The sequence below is a fragment of the Erpetoichthys calabaricus genome, chromosome 10, assembly GCF_900747795.2.
Source record: "Erpetoichthys calabaricus chromosome 10, fErpCal1.3, whole genome shotgun sequence".
Lineage (NCBI taxonomy): Eukaryota > Metazoa > Chordata > Cladistia > Polypteriformes > Polypteridae > Erpetoichthys > Erpetoichthys calabaricus.
Genome location: NC_041403.2, coordinates 159969985 through 159996849, shown reverse-complemented (window position 1 = coordinate 159996849; position 26865 = coordinate 159969985). Strand labels below are relative to the sequence as shown.

General features: G+C 41.5%; 1 protein-coding gene across 1 annotated transcript in view; it reads left to right on the top strand.

Moving 5' to 3' along the window:
* The first annotated feature begins 3556 nt into the window (after positions 1-3556).
* The window catches only part of pold4 (DNA polymerase delta 4, accessory subunit), a 48673-nt gene continuing 25364 nt past the window's right edge, over positions 3557-26865 (top strand). The window contains exons 1-4 of the mRNA XM_028812268.2: positions 3557-3850; positions 3953-4065; positions 15172-15273; positions 19401-19512. Coding sequence (XP_028668101.1) covers positions 3972-4065; positions 15172-15273; positions 19401-19512 — 308 coding nt within the window. The 5' untranslated portion in view covers positions 3557-3850; positions 3953-3971. The remainder of the gene's footprint in view (positions 3851-3952; positions 4066-15171; positions 15274-19400; positions 19513-26865) is intronic.

Genomic DNA, 26865 nt, shown 5'->3' with positions numbered 1-26865 from the left:
TTAACTGGAAGAACTACCATCTTGGCCAGTCTGATTAGGACACTGGTCTGAGATGACTCGATTTTGCATTTACACGCGATTTATTTTGACAACTCATTTCAGTTATATAGGGCTGGCCTGTGGGTGTCCCAACACTCAAATCCTGCTGTTTCTTTTTGGTCTAATTATAAGCCTCATGAGCAGCATGAAGGGGACACAGACATAGTACTTAAAGAGCACTTTGTACTTTTAGGGTACAACAAAGACAACAATCTAACAATAACAACAATAACAATAAGAATTATTTCTAGAACTTACCAAAGTGAGCAATCATGGGAGAAGGGCCATGATAAGAGAGCTGACCAAGAATCCTGATGGTCACTCTGGCTGAACACTATACAAATAATAGACAGATATGAAAGGTACTATATAATAGATAGATAGATAGATAGATAGATAGATAGATAGATAGATAGATAGATAGATAGATAGATAGATAGATAGATAGATAGATAGATAGATAGATAGATAGATAGATAGATAGATGTTTTTTGCCCCCCCTCCAGGGAAAATTAAGACTGAAGCTCAAGTAATATAAAAAACAACAACTTCCCAAATGTCTTTGGACAATGATGAGAGACCTGTAACTGTCTAATAACAGATTAATAGGTGAGAGTAAAATGGAATAGAATGAGCTCAGATCTGCCCAGTTGTGTCGCAAGTTTACATTTAAAGGCATTTAACATTTAAATAAAGCTGGTCTTTATTTGTCTCTAGGAGAAATTTTAACTTAATAACAGAAGCTCATTCAGTATTCAATCAGTATATATATATATATATATATATATATATATATATATATATATATATATATATATATAGAATAAGGCGCTATATAAGCGTCCGACCCGGCACAGATTCACACTGAGGCACGTATAAATTGTACACAAATCTTTTTATTTTCTCTTCAGCCGTGGGGCACGTCTTCCCCGTGTCCCACAGGCCCAACACAGTCCCAAAGTACCTCTTTATAATGACAGCAATCCTTCCGTTGGCACCACCACTCCTCTCAGGCACCTCGTCCTCTTCCTCCCGATTCTGGCCCTGAGTGGTGGTTGCTGGCTTCTTTTATGGCCCTCCTGGGAGTGCTCCTGTTGCTTGCTCACCTGTTCCCAATTGCACTCCCGTGTGGGCCCAATGATTAGACCAGCTGGGCTTAACTATCTCTGCCTTGCCCCCTGGCGGCCATCCCAGGTCCCCACAGGGTTGAGAAGAACTCCATCTCCCATGAAACCCTGTGGGAAACTGAGGCATCATGATTAACCAGGGAGGCTGCCACCAAGCGTCCCGGGGGAGGTATTGAGGAGTCCATGGCTGCTCCCTGGAATACAAGTAGAAGGGACGTCCTGGCCAGGCATGGACCCTGGCCGTCCTCCACAATAAATATATATATATATATATATATATATATATATATATATATATATATATATATATATATATATATATATATTGTAACTGCGTTTTCCCAAAGTTTCCAAAATTCAGCAGCTCCAACTGAAAAAATGGGATTCAACAAAAGCCTGACGTGCAGAAATGATTCCACAGACAAAATATCTTCATTTTTAAAAGTTTAGTTAAGTTTCAAAGTAAAACAGTTCACACAAAAAAGAAAATTAAAATAGCAAAAAAAAGGAAAAATTATAATAAGAAAAAATTTAGTTCTAAGCTTAATCTTGTTACATCTTAAATCGTTACTAGTCACTTATAATTTCTGAACCATTTCAAAGCGGTCAGAAAACTGTATGCTTATCCCATCTCTGAGTAGAAAATGGGTCTTTCAAGTCCCTGTTTACTGGGACCTGTTCTAAACACAACTGAGCTTATTAACTCACAGTTTCTCAGTTATAGTAAGAAGATTCTATATCTTGCTAACTTATGGGGGGAAAAGACTATACCATTGTCTATGACTATAGAAGATATTATATTCTATTCAAATAAAGCAAACATTAATATGAGTTTAACTCAAAACTTTAACTTTCTAAAATTGGCTCTTACATATATATATATATATATATATATATATATATATATATATATATATATATTCACCATGTTCAAAAAAGAAAAGCTGTGATTTGACCATTAACGTCACAGCGAGGCGCTGTACATGTGTATTCATGTTGGTATAAAGGAGCCCCCCCCCCCCCCCCCCAGTATTTCTTGACACACTTCAGTTGAATAATTCATCAGCTGTAAGTCCTCCGAGTTAGTGGATCCCAGAGAGGATGTGTGACATTGCTCCTAATGGCACTCAGTTTTGTTTTAATTCTCTCCTCCACTACTACCTCCAGGGGGTCCAGAGTGTGTCCCATAACTGAAACTGCCCTTTTACATAGCTTGTGGTGGGTCTCTCTTGAAGTGAGTTTACCAGCCCAGCAAAGGAGCAGTCTGCAATTGTCCTTTCGTTAACCCTGGAGCAACACGCATTGTGACCAGGATTCCCATTGATTTCACTGCCCCATCCAGCATGGTCTCCTTCTGGCCAGGCAAGGTGTGACCTTCTATCCCAGCAGGTAGGACAGTCCACCTAACGTAGCAAAATGAGCAAAAATAAAAAAAAAATGTAGGGTTCTGAGCACCATAGGTAGACCTGGATGGTCATCATCATACTGGCTCATTTAGAGATGACAATGAACTTAAGGTTTTTTGTGAAAACTGTATTAGCCGGGGGGGCGGCACGGTGGCGCAGTGGGTAGCGCTGCTGCCTCGCAGTTGGGTGATCTGGGGACCTGGGTTCGCTTCCCGGGTCCTCCCTGCGTGGAGTTTGCATGTTCTCCCCGTGTCTGCGTGGGTTTCCTCCGGGCGCTCCGGTTTCCTCCCACAGTCCAAAGACATGCAGGTTAGGTGGATTGGCGATTCTAAATTGGCCCTAGTGTGTGCTTGGTGTGTGGGTGTGTTTGTGTGTGTCCTGCGGTGGGTTGGCACTCTGCCCAGGATTGTTTCCTGCCTTGTGCCCTGTGTTGGCTGGGATTGGCTCCAGCAGACCCCCGTGACCCTGTGTTCGGATTCAGCGGGTTGGAAAATGGATGGATGGATGGATGTATTAGCCGGGTGTCTCCCTCCAGAACCCAGAATACCTTCAAATTCTGAATGCTTCTCTGAAATTGCCTTTAAAGCACTCCGTGTTTGATGACTGCAGATTTCAGCGAGTTAGCATACATACACATTTTTTTTAACATGGGGGCTAAGTTGCTATTGCATGTATTAGGCATTTCTGTTCTGCGCCTTTGCGATGATCCTCAATATCCGTCCATGGTTTGCCTGGAGTTTATTCTTGTCACACAACACTAGACGAGGTACCAGTCCATTGCAGGGTATAATTACTGGCATATCCAAATCTTCGCGATGCCAGTTTAGAACGGCCGATTAGCCTAACAAGCTGGAGGAATGTAAAGGTCAGTATTTTCAAGAGGAGCCGGTGGAGTCTGTGGCGGCGCTGTTGTCAGACACACGACTGCGGTATCAGCGCTGCTGTGTCTTTAAATCCCACAGGTCACTTCCGGATTTCCTGGTTTTTGTGATGTTTGCAAACAAACAGGCCGAGGTGCTCGTGGCTTGACAGCGTATCTGCCGTTAATGCCAGCGGTCAGCTGGGCAGCTACTCGCTGAAGTGCACTATTTATTTGTCCGGCAAAGTTTTCTTTTTATTTTCTTTTTTTACTGACACTTTTCCCATCGGTGTCATCAGCTTCTTGAAACTAATTACGTTCTCAGTTGTGTTCAGCTTGCTTTGTGTCGGGCCACAATAGATCAGGGTGAGGAGAGCCACTGTGGGCGATCAGACTTCAAAAAAAGTGCCCAAGGAAACGGACGAAATTAAGACGTTTAAAATTGTTTGATACGTAAAGAGATCAAAGAAGCTCCTGTTTTCTAATTGAAAAAAAAAAAAAATATATATATATATATATAGACGTAAGAAGTCAGAAAGAATGGCCCCGAAGAAACGGCTGATCACGGACACTTTCAAAGTGGTCAAAAAGGCGAAAATCAAGGAGGCGAAAGAAGGAAAGGTGGTCAAGCCGGGTGAGGATGCCTTTTTTTTTAATTCCAGCATTATGACATTACTATAAAATACCACAGTCTTACTTTAGTATAGAATATTGCACTCTCTTGTTTTCTGTAGTCTGCGATCCTCAAATTCACAGCGCGACTACGGATTGGCTCACGGATGTGACGTTTGGCTAACACTTTAGTTTAGGGACTGCAAAAATGCATCAATTACTCGTTTACTTTTGTGTGACGAGACCTTAACAATGGCTTCTGTTGGTCTTTATAACACTTAATAACACAATAGTTGATAGATTATTCATGTCTGGGCAGCGTGGACGATGGCAAAATGGCTTAATATGAAGGATTCAGAGATATCATACTAAATATGTGATATGAAGAGGAATGCGTCTCAGTTGAGCCACCTCAGACCACTCCAAGGTGAAGTTTAGATCACATTGCAAAACTGAATAAACATTTTGCTGATGCTTGGTAAGTGTTACGAAGACCCAAAGATGTGTGTGTTAAGGTCTTGTTACATAAAAGTAAATGTGCGGTCGACACGTTTTTGCAATATTTAAACTGATCCCAGAGAGGATGTGCGACATTGCTCATAATGGCACTCAGTTTTGTTTTAAAATAGCAAAATGAGCAAAATAAAAAAAAATGTAGGGTTCTGAGCACCATAGGTAGACCTGGATGGTCATCATCATACTGACTCATTTAGAGATGACAATGAACTTAATGTTACCCATGTTTGAATAATAAACAGCTATTAACTGCCACATCATCGTTATCAACTCTATAATAAAACACTGTGGCGTGTGTGTCCAGTCTCTAGGAGCGTTCTGATTGGTCAGTTTGGCTTTGGCGATGCAATTGAAAGAGGAAGTGCGAGTGTGAGACGCACAAGGAGGCATAAAGACCTAAGATGCATGGCGACAAAGACTGAGAGCCTCTCATTGTAGATCGTTCATCACCTCATCAAATTCTGCACAAGGAATCTAATGTTTAAATTCGGTACAAAACAGTCGGTTAGCACACTAATAAGCTTGGCCTAGGGCGCAAAACCTAGCACTGGCACTGAGTCCGGCAGAAATGCCCTGTTCTAATTTAGCCTCAGAGAAACCCAGAAAATGTCATCACAAATCCATTAAACATCTTATGATAAGGCTTTGACAAATGGCTTCATTAAAGCAGGTTTCATTTGGGTCATTTGATGGCTTTGTGAGGGGTCTGTTATTGTATTACACTGGTCTCTCTATTATAAAAAAAAATCCTGGAGAGAAACAGTAGGGCGTCGAGACGTGATCTTCATGTTAAGATCACGGAAGACAGTTAAAAGACCCGCAAGGACCTTAAACATGAGACATTGTGCCAAGAGATTGACCCAGGACCGTCTCGCAATGACGTAGAACATGAGATTCTTGCAAGACACACCCTACTTATAGTCAATATCAAATAAGACAACAGGGCAGCAAAACATTCAGTCGTGAAGGATTTGAGCACACACAGATCCAGGGTCTCGGCACATATAAAGTGAATAAGGACAATACGTTATAAATGAAATGTCGACGACTAAGCGAAGAAGAAAGCAGCACGGAGAAAAGGGACTCAAAAGTGTTGGAGAGAAAAAAGAGCAAAAAAGAAAAAATAATCTAGGTGCAAATTCAGAAAATAAGGAAAGTAATTATCAACCTGTAACAAGTGGAACTGAAACAAAGCACGTACAGTCGGACTCAGAATTAAAAGACAAAGTAGAACTTTATAAACACGTTCACAAATGTTGGCGCTATACACATGCAGAGCAGATTATGAAAGCAGTGGAATTCTAAAGGCTCCAAAAAAAAAATGTATGCGCGATACAAATGTGGAGAAAGTTAAAGAATATGAAAGTAGGAAAAGTAGAAAGTATGAAAAAAAGAAAGTAAAGATTGCAGTAGTGCAAACAAATGGAAATTATTACTTGAAAAAGGGAAAATAATCACCACGGACCAGGTGTCATTGGAAAAAAAAGCAGGACAAAGCAAGGTCAGAAATAAAAGACAAAGAGTAGAAATAAAGTAAAACGTCATAAAGAGGTTATAAAACAAAGGGGCCAAACACATGCAGAGCAGGTTAGAGATAATGAAACATGGAATTCAAAAGACTCAAAAAAAAACGGAGGCGCGAAACACATGCAGAGCAAGATACAGAATAGGAAAGCAGAAAAAAAAGAAAATAAACATGGCATTAGCGCAAACAAAGAGAAATTATTACTCGGAGAAATAACTAAAAAGCGAATAGAGATCGAATATATGGACACAGGTGATATGTCAGACGTATGTAAATATTGTAAGGCTTTGAAGTTTAAGTCAGAGAATTTCAAAAACGTGTTTTACCTCGCATGCATTTATTGGTTACTTTGCAAAAACAATTATTAACTGCTGATGATGAAGATCGTTTTGTCTGTGCTGAAATTCCAAACAGAGAAACCTATCCTGAAATTATGGTACAAAGTTATTAAGCACATGTCTCATGGACCTCCTTTAAAAGATTCAGCATATTGGGACTCGAAAGATTCCAGATATTGTTTCCGCATACGTTCTGAAATAAAAGTGAAACTAATGAAATAGCAACAATTCAAAGAGAAAAAAAAAATCTTAAAAGTGTGTATCTGGAAAAACAAACACGGGGGTTGGCAAGCGAAGCGAGCGGGGGGCAAAGCCCCCTAGTCTACAAAAAATTATTTTTTGTTTGCCACTGGGAACTGAATTGACAACCAAAAAAATGCATTTTGTGAAAAAATGTTAGATGATAGAGCTTTCATTTTTAAATTCAGTGCACACAGATATACAGTATTAAAATCACATGAAATAATCAAAACATTTTTTTCGGTATATACCTTTGAGGAAGACAGAACATGTGACACATCAGCTATACAGGAGGAACACCCTGGCCATTATCATTACATCATCAGCTATCATAAAATATATTATTATTCCCCCTGGGAAATAAAAAAACGAACATGTATATTCAGTCAGCCATTTTCCAACCTGCTTTAGGCTAACACAGGGTCACGGGGGTCTGCTGGAGCCAATCCCAGGCAGCACAGGGCGCAAGGCACACACACCAAGCACACACTAGTGAGGATTTAGAATTGCCAATGCACCTAACCTGCATGTCTTTGGACTGTGGGAGGAAACCCATGCAGACATGGGAAGAACATGCAAACTCCACGCATGGATGACCCGGGAAGTGAACGCAGGTCTCCTAACTGCGAGGCAGCAGCGCTACCCACTGCACCACCGTGCCGCCCACATGTATATACAGTAGAAAGATAAAAAAGGTAAGTGTTATTGTCACGCTGGAGAAGAATAAATAAAAAAAAATAAGGGTACGCTCCTGAAAATACAGGTTCTCTCATGGCCCTTGTCTGGGTCGTGCAGTTCCTCATAGCTCCATTGCTTGTCAATGAACCATTTCATTCTGGGAATGGTTCTTTACATATAAAATGTTTTTTTTGGGATTTGAAAATGTTCCTAATATATCTCTTTATTATAAAAAAAAATTGTGGAAGATGACGAGACGTGATTTTCTTGGAGAGACACTTATACATCCTGCGAGAAAGAGCTTTAACCACGCAAGGGGCTAGAAATAGAGGACAAAGAGTAGATGACAAAGTAGAATGTCGTAAAGAATTCAAAAATGTTGGCGCGGTACACATGCAGAGCAGGTTAGAGATGAAGGAAGTACGAAAATTCAAAAGCCTCAAAAAAAGGATAGGAAAGATCGCATTAGCGCAAACAAACGGAAATTATTACTCGGTGAAATAACGAAACAGCAAAAAGAGATTGTATATATTGTTCGGATTTAAACTTTAAGTCGGAGACTTGTAGATCGTCTAATTCGTGTTGCCAGTGAAAATGAATGCGGTATGAAGTCCCATGAGACAAAGACTTTTAACATGAGATTCTTTCAAGTGACACCCTACTTACAGCCATTTTCAAACAAGACCACGGTCATCTAACCTCTCAGTCGTGTGAATGCTTTTGGCAGGCACACTTCCTGCGTTCTCAGCTCTTATTAATTTTATCAGGACAATAATTTTATATGTTCCAGATGACAAGTCAACGACAAAGCGAAGAAGAAAGAGCATGGACAAACATTTGAGAAAGTCGTTTTATTTATTAGAGAGAAAGAAACGATATTCACTCACAGGCAGTTATACGTTGCGTTGTCACGATGTAAGTCCAAACACGGAATCAAAATTCAATGCGATCTTCAAGAAAAGTTCTTTCCAAATATTGTTTTTACTAAAGTAAAAGTGAAAATAATGCATATGTAACAATTCCCATGAAAATAACAATCTCTTTAAATTGTATGTGCGGTTAACCAAACCCGGGGGTAGGTGAGCAAAGCGAGCAGGTGGCGGAGCCCCCAGTGGAAAAATAAGAAAAAAAACCTTCAATGTCTTCAATGGCTGCCTAGCAGGGTACTGACAGATCAAGACAGCCTGAGCTTCACCTGTGCTGTTGTGTGCAGCAAGTGTCCATCATGAAGCCATTTGATTATTATTAATCTGTTTTACCTCTTCATGGTTATCTACGGAGCCTGATGTGGAAGTAATTCTGCACCCTTCATGTTGAAGGTTCTTAGGGAACCACAAATGGCTTTGCTCTGAAGGACCAATTTTTTTTTTTTAAATGGTAGAGACCCAGCGTTTTGGCTTTATTGACTCCCTCAGTATCCCAAATATCGTAAAAGACCTGTGAGGCATCCTCTGTATCTGGTTTAAAAGTTGGAGATGTTTATTTTTATGCAGTGTCTTTCAGTTGTTAATATGTTGTCAAGACACTTTACAGATACATAGCTGGAGTTCAGCTGTTTACATACAGTCATATGAAAACGTTTGGGAACCCCTCTTAATTCTTTGGATTTTTGTTTCTCATTGGCTGAGCTTTTAAAGTAGCAACTTCCTTTTAATATCTGACATGCCGTATGGAAACAGTAGTATTTCAGCAGTGACATTAAGTTTATTGGCTTAACAGAAAATATGCAATATGCATCATAACAAAATTAGACAGGTGCATACATTTGGGCACCGCAACAGAGATATGACATCAATACTTAGCTGAGCCTCCTTTTGCCAATCTAACAGCCTCTAGACGCTGTCCTCCTATAGCCTTAGATGAGTGTCTGGATTCTGGATGGAGGTATTTTTGACCATTCTTCATTACAAAATCTCTCCAGTTCAGTTCAATTTGATGGCTGCCAAGCATGGACAGCCTACTTCAAATCATCCCATAGATTTTCAATGATATTCAAGTCAGGGGACTGTGATAGCCATTCCAGAACATTGTACTTCTCCCTCTGCATGAATGCCTTTGTAGATTTCGAACTGTGTTTTGGCTCATTGTCTTGTTGGAATATCCAACCCCTGCGTAACTTCAACTTTGTGACTGATGCTTGAACATTATCCTGAAGAATTAGTTGATATTGGGTTGAATTCATATGACCCTCGACTTTACCAAGGGCCCCAGTCCCTGAACAAGCCACACAGCCCCACAGCATGATGGAACCTCCACCAAATCTTACAGTAGGTAGCAGGTATTTTTCTTGGAATGCGGTGTTCTTCTTCGGCCATGCAAAGCGCTTTTTGTTCTGACCAAATAACTCAATTTTTGTCTCATCAGTCCAAAGCACTTTGTTCCAAAATGAATCTGGCTTGTCTAAATGAGCATTTGCATACAACAAGTGACTCTGTTTGTGGCGTGAGTGCAGAAAGGGCTTCTTTTTCATCACCCTGCCATACAGATGTTCTTTGTGCAAATTGTGCTGAATTGTAGAATGATGTACAGATACACCATCTGCAGCAAGATGTTCTTGCAGGTCTTTGGAGGTGATCTGTGGTTGTCTGTAGCCATTCTCACAATCCTGCACATATGCCGCTCCTGTATTTTTTTTGGCCTGCCAGACCTGCTGGGTTTAACGGCAACTGTGCCTGTGGCCTTCCATTTCCTGATTCCATTCCTTACAGTTGAAACTGACAGTTTAAACCTCTGAGATGGCTTTTTGTAGCCTTCCCCTAAACCAGGAGACTCAACAATCTTTGTTTTCAGATCTTTGGAGAGTTGCTTTGAGGATCCCATGCTGTCCCTCTTCAGAGGAGAGTCAAAGTGAAGGAAGCACAACTTGTAATTGACCACCTTAAATCCCTTTATATCTCCTGATTGGACACACCTGTCTATGAAGTTCAAGCCTTAACGAGCTCATCCAACCAATTTGGTGTTACAAGTAATCAGCATTGAGCAGTGACAGGCATTCAAATCAGCAAAATGACAAAGGGACCCACATTTGTGCACAGCCAGTTTTTCACATTTGATTTAATTTCATACGACTAAATACTGCTTCACTAAAAATCTCTGTTCGGAAAACACCGCAGTACTCAGATGTTCCTAAGAAATGAAAGACATACCACTGTTATCTTTATTGTTGAAAATAAAGTAAATTATTATGCAGGCTGAGAGGGGCTCCCAAACGTTTTCATATGACTGTATTTATAAAAGGTGAAGTGCCGGCAGGTTGTCTGATCTGCTTTGGCTCCCTTCGTGATTTCTGAAGTCGGAGTCAGTAATCATTAGAATGGCAGAATCATTTTGATCACAACAGGCCATTCAGCCCAGGAAAGCTCATCAGTTCTATCCAACTACTTCATCCAAAACAACATCAACTTGAGTTTTGAAGGTCCTTAAAGTTCTAATGTCTACCACATAACTTAGTACCTTATTCCACACGTCTGTGTGGAAAAAAAAAACTTCTAACATTTGAGTGAATTTTACCCTTAACAAGTTTTAATTTGTGTCCCCATGTTTGCGTTGAACTCATTTCAAAGTAACAGCCTCAATCCACTCTACTAATTCCTTTTAATAATTTTAAACACGTCAATCAATCATGTCACCTCTTAATCCCCATTTGCTTAAAAAGGTTCAACTCCTTTAATCTTTCCCCATAACTCATCCCCTGCAGTCCTGGAATCGGCTTAGTCACTCTTCTCTGGACATTTACTAGCGCTGCTCCATCTTTTCTGGAATCTTAACACCTGGCGAAGTTAGAATGCTAAGGCTTAAATTGATAATTTTGCTTAATGGATTTTTGTATGTCAGGAGGCTCAGGAGTACAGTAGTTAACATTGATTTTTTTTTACAGTATTTGTACCTACAGTGGTGTGAAAAACTATTTGCCCCCTTCCTGATTTCTTATTCTTTTGCATGTTTGTCACACAAAGTATTTCTGATCATCAAACACATTTAACCATTAGTCAAATATAACACAAGTAAACACAAAATGCAGTTTGTAAATGGTGGTTTTTATTATTTAGGGAGAAAAAAAAAATCCAAACCTACATGGCCCTGTGTGAAAAAGTAATTGCCCCCTGAACCTAATAACTGGTTGGGCCACCCTTAGCAGCAATAACTGCAATCAAGCGTCTGCGATAACTTGCAATGAGTCTTTTACAGCGCTCTGGAGGAATTTTGGCCCACTCATCTTTGCAAAATTGTTGTAATTCAGCTTTATTTGAGGGTTTTCTAGCATGAACCGCCTTTTTAAGGTCATGCCATAGCATCTCAATTGGATTCAGGTCAGGACTTTGACTAGGCCACTCCAAAGTCTTCAGTTTGTTTTTCTTCAGCCACTCAGAGGTGGATTTGCTGGTGTGTTTTGGGTCATTGTCCTGTTGCAGCACCCAAGATCGCTTCAGCTTGAGTTGACGAACAGATGGCCGGACATTCTCCTTCAGGATTTTTTGGTAGACAGTAGAATTCATGGTTCCATCTATCACAGCAAGCCTTCCAGGTCCTGAAGCAGCAAAACAACCCCAGACCATCACACTACCACCACCATATTTTACTGTTGGTATGATGTTCTTTTTCTGAAATGCTGTGTTCCTTTTACGCCAGATGTAACGGGACATTTGCCTTCCAAAAAGTTCAACTTATGACTCATCAGTCCACAAGGTATTTTCCCAAAAGTCTTGGCAATCATTGAGATGTTTCTTAGCAAAATTGAGACGAGCCCTAATGTTCTTTTTGCTTAACAGTGGTTTGCGTCTTGGAAATCTGCCATGCAGGCCGTTTTTGCCCAGTCTCTTTCTTATGGTGGAGTCGTGAACACTGACCTTAATTGAGGCAAGCGAGGCCTGCAGTTCTTTAGACGTTGTCCTGGGGTCTTTTGTGACCTCTCGGATGAGTCGTCTCTGCGCACTTGGGGTAATTTTGGTCGGCCGGCCACTCCTGGGAAGGTTCACCACTGTTCCATGTTTTTGCCATTTGTGGATAATGGCTCTCACTGTGGTTCGCTGGAGTCCCAAAGCTTTAGAAATGGCTTTATAATCTTTACCAGACTGATAGATCTCAATTACTTCTGTTCTCATTTGTTCCTGAATTTCTTTGGATCTTGGCATGATGTCTAGCTTTTGAGGTGCTTTTGGTCTACTTCTCTGTGTCAGGCAGCTCCTATTTAAGTGATTTCTTGATTGAAACAGGTGTGGCAGTAATCAGGCCTGGGGGTGGCTACGGAAATTGAACTCAGGTGTGATACACCACAGTTAGGTTATTTTTTAACAAGGGGGCAATTACTTTTTCACACAGGGCCGTGTAGGTTTGGATTTTTTTTCTCCCTAAATAATAAAAACCATCATTTAAAAACTGCATTTTGTGTTTACTTGTGTTATATTTGACTAATGGTTAAATGTGTTTGATGATCAGAAACATTTTGTGTGACAAACATGCAAAAGAATAAGAAATCAGGAAGGGGGCAAATAGTTTTTCACACCACTGTATGCTGGATGTTGCGGTTTGTGAAGTTTGGCTGGGCACCATCTTGGGAGTCAGTTTTTCTTTCATTGGTCAGTTCAATAATTGAATGTTAGGTTAATTCATGAGCCGAAAATGAACTACTGTGCGAGTGTCCTTTCATTAGATATTAGATTAGATGTAGTTCATTAAGGAGAAATTAAGATATATACTGCAGCAAAACAATGAAACACAAAGATAACTTAAGTACAATATAAGGCAACATATATAAAAATATATAGTAGTATTAGTGTGCTCTGCCCCCTGCTCGCTTCGCTCACCAACCCCCGGGCGGGTACTATGCACTAGCCAGTTCGCGGCTCTGCTGCTCGCTTATGGGGAAGCGGATGTACAATTTAAACAGTGTCATAGACGGCCCCGCCGGGACGCCTGGAGGAAGGAGGAACCGGGAGAGCAGCACTTCTTTTCCCTGGGCACCCGGCCAGTCCTTGATCCCTGGAGGACAGCACTTCCGGGACGCCAGGAAGTGCTGACAGACCAGGGATGGTTTATGCCCGGAGTGCTTCCGGGTGCAAGGGCAGCACTTCCAACACACTGGGGAATGCTGCCGGAAGTTCATCGCCAGGCACTTGGAACACATCTGAAACAGGATTAAAGGGGCCGCCTCATTCCAATTCAGAGAGCCAGAGTCGGGTGGAAGAAGGACGGAGCTTGCGAGACAGGAGTGGAGGCGGCTAGAAGAACCAAGGACTGTGCAATCGTGTAAATATTGTTGGGAATAAACGTGTGTGTCGTGGACACTGCGTTGTGTCTGTCTGTGGCCGGGCTAGCTTTTACAACAGATTGTTATTTTCATGGGAATTGTTACATATGCATAATAGACCTAACTATTTTACATTACAGCGAGTAATTAACCATAGTAAAAAATAGTAAAATGTAATAAATTGAAGGAAAATTACGTTTCATGTTGCGTTAGAGGTACTCGTTGTGTTACACGTTTTCGTTCTGTTTGGCTTTGAAATTAACATGCAAATACTTTTTAAACTTTGTAGATGCCACATGTGCTGGACAGACATCCCGGCCAGGAAAGGAAGCAGAACCGGAAGGAAAAGATGGACGGACAATCCCTATAGAAGTAGAGAGATCACTAGGGAACTGTTATTCCCCCAGCACGCTAGATGGCAGCAGCCCCGAATATCCCCACCCAGTGGGAAGCCAGCAGGGCATGCCGGGAAATGTAGTCTGACAGGGCAGCCCTACTGGGGTCACGGGGTGCCGCAAGAGGGTGTTCCAGGGAAACAAGTTCTCTACTCTAATAATGGATTTCCGTGTGACCCGGAAGTACTTCCATCGGGCAGTCACCCTGGCACCGGAAGTACTCCTGGGTCTGTAGTAAAAGGGACTGCACTCCCTTATTCAGGCGAGTCGGAGCTGGGTGGTAGAGAGGCAACACTTGACTGGAGGAGGGCAGTGCGGTGGTGAGAGATTTATTGTAGAAAGGGAGAAAGAAGTGTTTTGTGCATATGTAACACTTTTTGGATGTATTATAAAATAAAACTTTTGTTTATTTTGATAAAGGACTGTGTTTTTCTAATCATGTCGGGGTTTGGGCAGGCTGATGCCTGAGTTTCAATCATAACTTTTACTGTAAAACTTCAATAACAACAATATTTGGAATTAACTTTTCATCAATATCGCTTTGAATTTTGATACCGTGTTTGGAGTTACATCTTGGCAACGCAACGTATAATTGCCCGTGAGTGAATAAGTTTCACGTTCGAATGTTTGTCCCTGTGATTTGTTAATTGTCATAGCAAAAGGTATTCTGACGGGAAACTGTAAATGTTTTAATACGAATGGCACATCAAGATCTCATTTGGTGTCGATCCGTGGAAGATGTACTACATTACCTTTCTTATCGCCTGTTAAAATTTTACATGTCAGAATTGTTCAACCGATTTTGAATACAATTAATCTTGTCCTATTGCATACCCCATCACTCAGACATAAATTACGCAACAACATTACGATACTTCCTTCTTTCAACAGTCATTTGTGCGGTGCAAGATGTGAAAACACTAGAGTGGATGAAGATCATTTTCATTTATAAACGACATAGTAGCGTGGATGTAGGCTGGACATAGTAGCGTGGATGTAGGCTGATCTGCTAGGGTATTGTGAGTGTGAATTGGATTTAGTGTGTTTGAAAATGTTATGCATGTCAGATAAGATTTGAATAATCAGACCCTTCTATCCCCTAGTAACAACACATAACCTGTTGCTCTTTGATCTGATTACACTACAGACAGTCACCTCCTTTGATTATTTTGCTGTTGTTTTATTACAGACCCTGAACAGGAGCCAGAGCTGGTTCCTGTTCCTCAAAGACAGTTGGACCTGGACCTCCTCAAGCAGTTCGATTTGAACTGGGAATTTGGACCCTGTATAGGTAATGTTATTGTTCAACCAGGGGTTATTGCCCTGGTTTAAGTTTCTTTTTCTTGCTTGTTTCATGTCTCTGTTATTTCCATTTTTGGATTGCCTTAATGTAAACCAATGTTTTTCTTTTTTTCTTCTTTTTGTGTAATTATTTCATTTGTCAAGTATTGTGTTTTTATTGTCTTTGCATTCATTTCTTGTGTTTTGTGGGTGAAACCCCAGGAGGTGAAGCCACCCAGACCTCACTGCTAAGGAAGCCGGCCTCAGCCTTAATATTACGGGCTGAGGAGTAGGTCCTTCAGTGGTTCATTGTGTGTTGAAAAGTGCATTTATGTGTAAGTATTGTATTTTTCTGTTTTCTGGATTTTCTGCTTTTGTCTTTGGATTTGTTAGCTGTGGATTGCCTTGTTAGCCATCCCCTTTTGTCTGCTTTTTGCCTGTTTGTCTTTTTCTGTTCTTGTTTTTTTAATTCCAATAAATTCCTTCATGTATAAAGATTCTGCATTTGCCTAGTCCTTCCAAGCCAGAAGTTTCGTTGTGTCCTCTCCCTTGAAAGCAATTTTTGCATATTTTTGTGTTTTGGGGAAATTTAAAGTGTATTTTTGAACTTTGAAAGGCAAGCCACATCTTGGGCCTGTTTAGGCCGAAGCCTACCTGTTGTAAGGGGGGAGGCTGCCTGGGGTGAGGCCCGTGTCTAGGCAGGCGAGTAAATGTCCTGACCTACTTTGTGGATATTTTGCAGGTTTTCACCTTTTTTACTATTTGTTTTGCCTGCACATGCTCTCAACATGTAAGGCCTCTGCGCTTATATATACTGTACATCTATTTAAGTGGACCAATAGATCTATTATGATCACTTGGAATTCTGGGCTTTTTGTTTGAAATTAGTGTAAGAGAGTAGTCCCAGAGAGCTTTCTGATACAGCCCCTAAACCTCAAAGACCAATATTTTTTTAGACTACGATTTTTACACATTCTGCCCATGTCCACATGCGTTTTCTCCAGATAGCATGATTTCCATAAACATCTTTAAGATAAAAAATATTTTATGGTATAATACAAGACAATGGTGACCAATGCTGCACAACAGCAAACAATGGGAAAGACATCCATCCATCCATCCATCCATCCTCTTCCGCTTATCCGAGATCGGGTCGCGGGGGCAGCAGCTTGAGCAGAGATGCCCAGACGTCCCTCTCCCTGGCCACTTCTACTAGCTCTTCCGGGGGAATCCCAAGGCGTTCCCAGGCCAGCCGAAAGACATAGTCTCTCCAGCGTGTCCTGGGTCTTCCCTGGGGCCTCCTCCCAGTTATACGTGCCCGAAACACCTCACCAGGGAGGCGTCCAGGAGGCATCCTGGTCAGATGCCCAAGCCACCTCATCTGACTCCTCTCGATACGAAGGAGCAGTGGCTCTACTCTGAGCTCCTCCCGGATGACCGAGCTTCTCACCCCATCTTTAAGGGAAAGCCCAGACACCCTGCGGAGGAAACTCATTTCAGCCGCTTGTATTCGTGATCTTGTTCTTTCGATCACTACCCACAGCTCATGACCATAGGTGAGAGTAGGAGCATAGATCAACCGGTAAATTAAGAGCTTTGCCTTACGTCTCAGCTCCTTTTTCATCATGACAGACCGATGTACACATGCACATCTCTGCGGACGCCACACCGATCTCACACTCCATTCTTCCCTCACTCGTGAACAAGACCCCGAGATACTTGAACTTCTCCACTTGGGGCAGGATCTTGCTCCCAACCCTGAGAGGGCACTGCACCATATTCTGACTGAGGACCATGGTCTCAGATTTGGAGGTGCTGATTTCCATCCCAGCCGCTTCACACTTGTTTGCGAACCGATCCAGAGAGAGATGAAGATCACAGCCTGATGAAGCAAACAGGACAACATCATCTGCAAAAAGCAGTGACCCAATCCTGAGCTCACCAAACCGGACCACTTCAACGCCCTGGCTGCACCTAGAAATTCTGTCCATAAAAGTTATGAACAGAATCAGTGACAAAGGGCAGCCCTGCAGAGTCCAACTCTCACTGGAAATGGGTTCGACTTACTGCCAGCAATGTGGACCAGGCTCTTTTCAAGGAAAAAGAAATCTGGTGTTATTCATGTTGCAAAATCCACATGTTAGTTATCCAGTTTTATGTTCAAAACATGCAATACGCATTCATTTTTTGCTTAAATATCGTTAAATTGATGCTTCCTGAAAAATTGATGCACATGATAAACCGGAAATGCAATTGGCAAGGGATTGACCTTTTGAAATGAAGATAACATTCCTGACCAGTGAATGAGATCTTCAATTGAAAGTCAGTCCTATGTCAATTGTGTTTTCTTTTTATGAATTGCAAATTTTTTCCTGACGTATCTATCTATATGTATAAAATGCTAAGGTCTGTCCATTTGTCACAAGATTACTCATGAACTACTGGAGCTAGAACCTTGATCTTGGTGTTAATCGAAAGCTAATGACCTGATATATTCTGGAATTTCAAAAATTTGAAGTAACAGAAAAGTGACCTGTGCTTATGGGTTAATAATGGCAACGTGACCATTCAGTGAAGTGACATGGTGGAAGGAAAAAGAAGAGTAGTGACATCTGCTGAGCAATAAACAAACTGTAGAGATTGATTATGTGATGAAGATCACCATAATAGAAAAAAGAGATTAACAGCAACGGCATCTGCTGAGCATCAAATGTGAGATAAACAATGCAAGAGCAACAAAGATGGAGAAATGCACACTGACAGTTTATGGTTGTTTATATCTAGCCTTTGGTTCGGTCACACAGCCCCCACTCATAAGAAGACGAGATGCTGAAACACATCGATAAGCAAGGCATAATCCTGAACAAACCACAAAACTCTGGCGTATGAAGACAAGCCAGACTATAATTTTACAATTCGACAGTTTATTTGACAAGAATACAAAAATCTAACAAAATATTCAAAAGATCAACAAGGTTTTGGACAAAAGTGGCAAACAAGTCTCAATTCACAAATTCTAAAGGCAAATCTAGCAAACAAGCAAGAAAATAAAAAAAACAGCAAAACAAGAAATAACAATACTTATTATAAAATTAAATGCAAACTCAAAGCTCCACGGCCGAGTCTCGATTCTGACTGAGAATATAAAGCCAGGAGGAGGGCCCAGCAGCAGTGATGTCAGGGTGGCCCCACCTCCTAGGGCTCCACTCACAAAAGTACAAGAAATTACAGCACATTTAAAGCTACAGTAAATTATAAACAAATGATTAACAAAGCTAATACAAATAATATAAAAAATGTCATTTTGAATTAATTTTCGCCATCCAGGGAAAAACCCTTGGCTATAACACAGCATAGGAAAACATCACCCTCCGATTCTTTATTTATTGGTCAGTCTACATTCCTTTCCTTACATATCGTCACAAGTACTGGGCAGTGACTGAAATGAGGAGACCATAAGTATGATCAGCTGAAGTGAGTTTGGAGTACAGCGTTGCTAGGCTAATACTCCATGGCAGGATGAAGAGCTTTGGTAACACAGAAGGTCTTCAGAATAGAATCACTGCATCTGAGGTTTGAGAGGAGCCAGATGAGGTGATTTGCAATGAGGGGTAAGGTTGCCCCCTGCAACTCCCATGGGATGTGTGTAAGACAAAGCCCCCCACAAAGTAAAGACCAAAGGTGACACCCAGGACACACTATTTCTTGATTGTCCTTGACCTTGGTGTTCATCAGGAATATCTGGGAGAAATTTGCTTGGGATAGGAAGGTCTGAGCAGCCCAGCCCAACTCAGCATTTTGCAACTGTGAACATAAGAATGAACCATGGAAGGAAAATGATGATTATTATGAGATTCCACATTTTACATGAATAAAAGCGTTTAAGAGAATATGAGCAAAGTGAGCTGTATTTGTTTCCTATATCGATTGTCATTTCCATGGGATTTGCTGTCACTCTGACTCTTGATGAATTACTTGTTTCAAGAGTGGCTTTTAATTGACCTTACTAATGAGACAGCTAACATTATAAAGAGGTGACATCGTGTGGAGGTACAGTAGCTCAGAGAGTGATTTCAAGTAAAGAAAAAACAGCAGTTGATGACCATTGTCTGAAAGCACTGTCCTGTCTTCTCACAGGCATCACCCGCCTGCAAAGGTGGGAGCGAGCAGAAGAATTGGGCCTGAACCCACCACTTGAGGTGTATAACCTTCTTCAGAACTATTTGGAGGACCCAAAGTACTTAAACAGGTACTGTATTTATTTTATTTCTTTGGTCTGCCATTTATTTAGAATGCAGTTTGAAAGTTTATATGGTATATAAAGCCTTAACCTGAAAATTGCACCAGAGATGTTGTACAAAAGCTTACCCTGCGCTCTGACCTCCATAGGTTTTGTGAAAAAACAATTTTCTCTCGGGGATTAACAAAGTAATTCAAATCAAAATCAAATAGTAATAATAATAATAAAAAATGTTTATTTTATATACAGGCGCCTTTCAAAGCACACAAGGACACCTTACAGAGCACATTAATAACAACAGTCACAACATAAAATTAATAAGATATTACAGTACAATAAAACCAGAATAAATACAATAATAAAACTGAATTTAAATTTATCAGCTAAAAGTATCAGACAGAATAAGCCATCTTAAAAAGGTAGGAAGAGAGTCGATATTACGAATGTCTTGTGGGAGAGAGTTCCACAGGTGAGGGGCTACTCGACTGAAAGCTCTAGACCTCATGGTTGTCATGCGAGCAGGAGGTACAATAAGATTTATAGAGGAAGAAGATCTAAGGATACGAGAAGGAATGGAGATGTGATCAGAAAGATAAAGAGATGCCAGATTATGAAGGGTCTTTTAAGTAGTAAGAAGAATCTTAAAATCTGTGTGATATTTAATAGGGAGCCATTGAAGCTGCTGAAGGACTGGAGTAATGTGTTCTTTGGAAGGAGTTCTGGTAATAATACAAGCTGCAGCATTATGAACCAATTGAGAACTGAACCAATTGAAGTTTGTAAAGGAGTTTGTGAGGAAGACCAGGCATGAGAAGGGAAGGACCGGGAGAGGGGCAGTGTCTTCCGTGGGATGCAAGAAGGCAGCCCCCTGGATTGTATGTGGGCCACAGAGCTTGGAAGCTCAACTCTGTGGGGGGCTATGGCCAACGCCAGGGGGTGCCTGCATGGTTCCAAAGCCATGGATTGCAGCACTTTTGCCACACCAGGAAGTGCTGCCGGAACAGGAACCAGGTATACAAGGAGTTCTTCCGGGTGCCCATGCAGCACTTCCGCCACACCAGGAAGTGCTGCAGGAAGGTCATCAGAGAGCACCTGGAGCACATCCGGGTGAATTATAAAAGGGGTCGTCTCACTCCATTCGGAGAGCCAGAGTCGGGAGGCAGAGCTTGTGGGAGAGGAGTGGAGGCGGCAGAAGAAAAGAAAGAGATAAGGATTGAGCTTATTGGGGTTTGTGCACTGTGTGTGTGTTGTGCAGGACTTCTGAGTCTGAGTGTCTGTCTGGGTCAGGCTGATCTTCCACACCAGAAAGGATAGAATTACAATAATCAGTACGAGATGTAATGCGCGGGTTGTGCCCTTGGATGATATGCCACTGTTGTAGAGGACCCTGATTGTGAAGGATCTTCCTGTGATAAGAGTCATTCCCTTGAGGTTGGTCCTCCTGAAGTCTTCCAGGCCCATGGAGATTCTGATTACCCACTTAACTATCATGGGTTCTCTCCTCACCTGAAAGATATGATAGGCGTAATACTGCAAATATAATCAAAATGGTTCCAGACTTCATCTGAGATACTGCCAGTCATGTGACGGACATAAATTCAGCTTTTGAGCTGAACATTTCACATGCTACACTCAACCTGATTCCTGAGATGACAAACTAAGAGTGGTGTTTGCTGTATGCCAAAAAATGGAAATTTGTAGATCAGCTGCCCATATTTATCAGGCATCTTAAAGAAGGAAAATGGTCCTGATTGGTTCAAAACCTCAGAGTAGCACAAATTTGATCCAACTCTTAGGAGTAGGAGTAATGGCATTTTATCTGTTTTCCTAGTTTATGAAGCTACTCCTAACTTCACCAAGATTTAGCAGAGCTGTCGTAACTCACGAGGAGCTGTCAGAAGACGTTCAGGCAGAGTTTGGAATGATTGGCAGAATGCTTTGAAAACACCGGACAAAAATGATGTATAAAAAGATGTCAATTTGAAAGAGATGGAATAATACATGTAACATCTCTTGTATGACATGTGGTCACTCCCATCAACATGGACAAGACATGCACTGTTAGCCAAAATGAAACTGCTGGTAACTTTATGTTTTTGACCACAGGGAAATGCAGCTTTGCAATAGTTATGATTTGGGTATTTCACAACCAACCATTTCTTGAATTTTACACCAAGCTTTGAACACCATTACAATACGTGAGGTGATATACAGATTTATACATTTTTCCCAGCATTCCACGTGAGGTAATGTGGAATATTGCAAATCAGCATGCACATAATGCATATGTGAATCGTAAGCATTACCGCAGTATCAACACACAGGTGGTCATGAAAGCAGACTGTACTGTAGCAGCCAGCGTAACGCCCTGACGATATGTGGGGTTAAATGAGTGACTGACGGCGAAAATATCACACAGGTTTGCTGAGCCTTACATTCCATAAACCCCTGGAATATTTATGTTAAAGTTTACATGCCCGGGAAGACTCAAGAAGGCAACCGGACAATCTGGGGTCAGTGGATCAGTATAAAATTACCAGCGTTAAGAATAATTAAATTGGGTTGTTAGGTTAGGTTAGGTTAGGTTTCTTTATTTAGTCATGTTTACACAGGAAAACATGAAATTTGCCTTCTCAGTTGCATCTAATAACAAGTAACAGACAGAATGAAATAATACATACAAATAGAAATAAGGAAGGTTAAGGTAAGGCAGTTAGATAAAACATATCTATACAAATTGCTTTTTGCCTTAGAGTAGCAGATGCACTTCTGGTAGACAGGGAGAATATTATGGATGTGATCATATTTTGCTGGATAAGATTGGCTGGAATTCCTTTGTAGCTGTGACCCGCTACTATTAGTAATAGACTTGGATTCATTGGGCACTGCTTCATTACCAATGTGTAAAGTACAGTCAGGTTTGCTGGATTAAATTAATGCAATTAGGGGTTGCGTTAAAAAATGTAATTATAGAAATCTGTAATGCATTAATCACAATTATCATTGATGAGCAGCCCCGTTAAATAAAAAAAATGAAATATCACATTGACGCAAGTGTTCAGACCTTTAATTGACATCTGAAGTTTTGGCCAAGGTGTATCCCCTTCTATTGATCATCATTGAGATGTTTCTACGCTTTGTGGTCAATTCATTTGATTGGACTGCTTAGGAAAGACACATCCCTGTCTGTAGAAGGGCCCACAGTTGAGGAAAAACCAAGCCATGAGATGAAAGGAACTGCCTGAGACAGAGGATTATGTCCAGGAACAGATCTGGGAAAAGCTACAGAAATATGTGTAGCATTCAAGATTTCCAAAACCACAGTGGTCTCGGTAATTCTTTAATGGATTAAGTTTGGAACCACCATGACTCTTCCTAGAGCTGACGATTAGGCTATACTGAGCAATCGGAGGGAAAAAGAGCCATGGTGAGAGGGGTGACCAGGAACCCAATTGTCACTCTGGCTGAGCTCAAGAGAATCTGTGAGGAAATGGGAGAAACTTCCAGAAGGACATCCATGACTGTGACACTCCACCAAGCGGGTCTTTATGGCAGAGTAGCCAGACAACACATGAATAGCCTGTTTGGACTTTGCAAAAAGGCAACTAAAGGACTCTCAAGACTGTGAGAAACCAGATTCTCTGATCTGATGAATCCAAGTTTGGATTGTTTGGCCTCGATTCTAAGCATCACTTATGAAGAAAACCAGGCACCCTCATCACCTGAGTAATACCATTCCAATGATCATGGAAGGTGGTGGCAGCATCATGTTGCGAGAACTTGGAGACTAGAAGCTGAATGAAACAAGGTACAGAGATAACCTAAAGGAAAAACATCTTCAGACCACCCTGGACTGGTCTAAAGGTCCATCTTCTAACAGGACAGTGACCCTAAGCAAGGCCGTGTTTAGAGCATTATAGGCCCCCGGGCAAAGCAGTGCATCGGGGCCCCCACCAATACAACCACTCAGCAAATCACAACATACATAGGTGAGCATGGGGCCCCTATGCTCGTGGGGCCCCCGGGCAACTGCCCAGCATGCCCATGCGTTAAAGCAGCCCTGGCCCTAAGCACAAAGCAAACACAACAAAGAAGTGGCATAGGGACAACACCATGTATGTTCTTGAGTGGCACAGACTTGAACCTAATCAAACATCTCTAGTGTGACCTATAAATAACTGTCCATTGATGGTCTCCACCCAACCTAACAGAGCTTGCAAGGACTTGAGGGGAAAAATGGAAGAAAATCCCCAAATCTGATTGTGTAACTCTTGTGGCGTCAAACCCAAGAAGACTCCAAGATAGATTCACGCCAAAGGGGCTTCAACAAAGTACTAAGGAAAGGGTTTGAATACTTGTGTCAATGTGATATTTTTGTTTTTTTTTATTATTATTTGAACTAATCTCTTAAATCCCGCTTTCGCTTTGTCATTCTAAGTTATTGAGTGTTGCCTGATGAGACAAAAAATGAATTCAAAAGATTTTAGTACAATACAGCATAATAAAAATGGGCAAAAAGTGGAGGGGTCTGAATACTTTATGAAGGTACTGTATAATGTATTATTATAAATAATACTGATATACATTACATTGTAATATATATATCATAATTACACATTTAAAAAACACATGATTGATGATTTCTCAAGCTGCATGGATCCTGTTCAGATTTGTTTTCAACTGTCTGTTTCATTTTTTGTTTTCACTTCCTACAAATCAAATTGAACAATCTAAAATCAGGAAACATCTGTACTAATATGCCCCTTAAAGAAGCTGCTAAAACGCTTAGCCTTCTCCAGTCTGTGTGAGGTCCTGATGTATCTATCATTCTGTCTCGCTCCGATGCCCGATAGGTTTTGCATGAATTCTTTCGTAATCTTACTGTCTAACACTATTCAGGGCAGCTGGATGACTCATGATCTCAAGGAGCTCATTTATCCATCAGTCAATCAATCTTCATTTTATATAGCACAAGGGGCGGAACAAGACCCTCCGGGGCCTATTCACGTTTGGAACTGTAAAAAAAAAAGAAAGAAAAAAAGGCAAAAAACAAAAATATAAGAATTTTTCCCCTCCACAAAAAAAAAAACAACATAAATTTATACATTTCTCAAATTTAAATTTGACGTATGGACATGGAACTAGTACATGTTTATATCACTGAAAGTTTGTTTTGTGTATGTTGGCTTCATTTCATTCCTGGCACATCGTTGTCCTCTCAGTTTGTATTTATTTATACATATTAGTGTCAGTGAATATTTATATGATTTTTTGAAAGATTGATAAGATATTCTTTGACAGGTACTACAGTAGATGAGGACTGATCGTGGTTATTTTTTCTCTGGTGTTAAGACTTTCTGACTGAAAGATACTGAACACTTTAAATCAGTTTTTATACACCAATAGCCAAAGTACCTGGTATTTATTTGTAGAATGGGATGAGGAAAGAAAGTAAAGGTTTATGTGTTTTTTTTATTAAATGGTGACCCTGTTGTCCCATCCGTCATCCACACTGCCTCTCTATCAATGTCTCTGCTCTCGTGAGTTGAGAATTTGTTCTTTTTGGTTCCAATTGGATTCCAGAATTGCGGTGACTCCATCCTGGGTTGTAACCATGAATGCTGTCACGGCTGACTGGTTCTGTAAGATGAAGGTGGGTAGTACGAAGTGCTTAAATTATGAAGAAAAGCCGACAAGACAGGAGTTAAACAACAACCCTTCTCCTTTCAGTTGCTCTGCACATCCACTCTCAATCAAACCTCACCCAGCAAACCTCTGTAAAAGCGCACCATACACCTGTTTATATTACAGCAGATAGAATCAGCGGGGAAGGCAACCCGGTGACCATTTCCCGGCCGGCGTGGGACGAAAGGTCCGGGCAGGCACCCGGGAGGGTAGTGCCTACCACCCGGGCCTCTCCAAAGCCACGGGTCCAGGCCGCACCCCGGGGAGGACTACCGCCACCCCCACCTCCCGGAGCATGGGATGGAGGCGAACGGGGTCGGGTGCGGAGGGCGGCGTGGGGTGAGAGGGGAAGGACGTCCAGGGAGGAAGCCCCTTCTGCCCCCTCCACCCTGGCCCCCCCTGCCTCTCCGGAGAGAGGGGGGAAGCGTGCCCGAGAGGTCAGGTCTAGCCATCCACGGGGGATGGCATCGGTAATGATCCTTCCGCAGGTTCACCTAAGGAAACCTTATTACGACTTTTATATCCTTTAGATAGTCAAGTTTGATCGTCTTCTTGGCGCTCCGCCAGAGGCCGCAAGTGACCGCTGCAGGGCCGATCTGAGAACCTCACTAAACCATCTAATTGGTAGTAGCAGTGGGAGTCGAGAGTTTGTTCTTTTTTGAGTCTGATTGGATTCCGGAATTGCGGTAAATCCTTGCTGGATTTTCCATGAATGGTGTCATGCCTGACTCATCCTCTTAGTTCAAGGTGGACAGTTCATAGTGCTTAATTTATAAAGAAAAGCCAACAAAGCAAAAGTTAAACAACAACCCTTTGATTCTCCTTTGTGTTGCACTGCACTTCTAATCTCGATCAAACCTCACCCAACACTCCCCTTCAAAAGCTCATGATTCTCCTGTTTATATTACAGTAAATAGAAGCAGCATGGCACGTTGACCAGGTAAGTGATGTTAAGCTCTGGTCATTTTGTCTGTTGGCTTCAGTCTTTTTGGATGTTCCACTTGCTATGAGCCAGCAGGTGGCACTGGTGTGCATACTGTAATGCACATGGAAAAAAAAAAACACTGGGACTCCCCCAGGGTCGAAAATTTGGCTTCCCGAAGTAGTCTATCTTGTCCATATGGTCCTAGAGAGCAACTATGCAGAGTGTGCTTCAGATCGGTCAAAGGGTGTAGGACTGAATAGGGAACAAACAAATAGACATTCTGTTTTTCTTCAGGGCCTGGCAACCCTGACTATCTATATATACAGTATGCATCCATCCATCCATTTTCCAACCTGCTGAATCCGAACACAGGGTCACCGGGGTCTGCTGGAGCCAATCCCAGCCAACACAGGGCACAAGGCAGGAACCAATCCTGGGCAGGGTGCCAACCCACCGCAGGACAATATATACAGTATATTTATAAAATATAGATAGTCAGGGTTGCCATGCCCTAAAGAATTTCCCAGCCCAAGGACAGCTCAGATCCCACAAGAGACCAGCCCAATACCTGACAAATACAAAATGACACACCAAAAAGCAGGGGGTGAGGTCCCCCTAAGACATTTGAGAGTAAAGGATTGGGTGCATACTATTGAAGAGATTCCCCCACAGAGATTGGAGATCGATAAAGTAGGTTATAAAAGACTGAAAAGCACCCCAGTGGGTGAAAAAGGTGCTAACAGAGTGGAGGA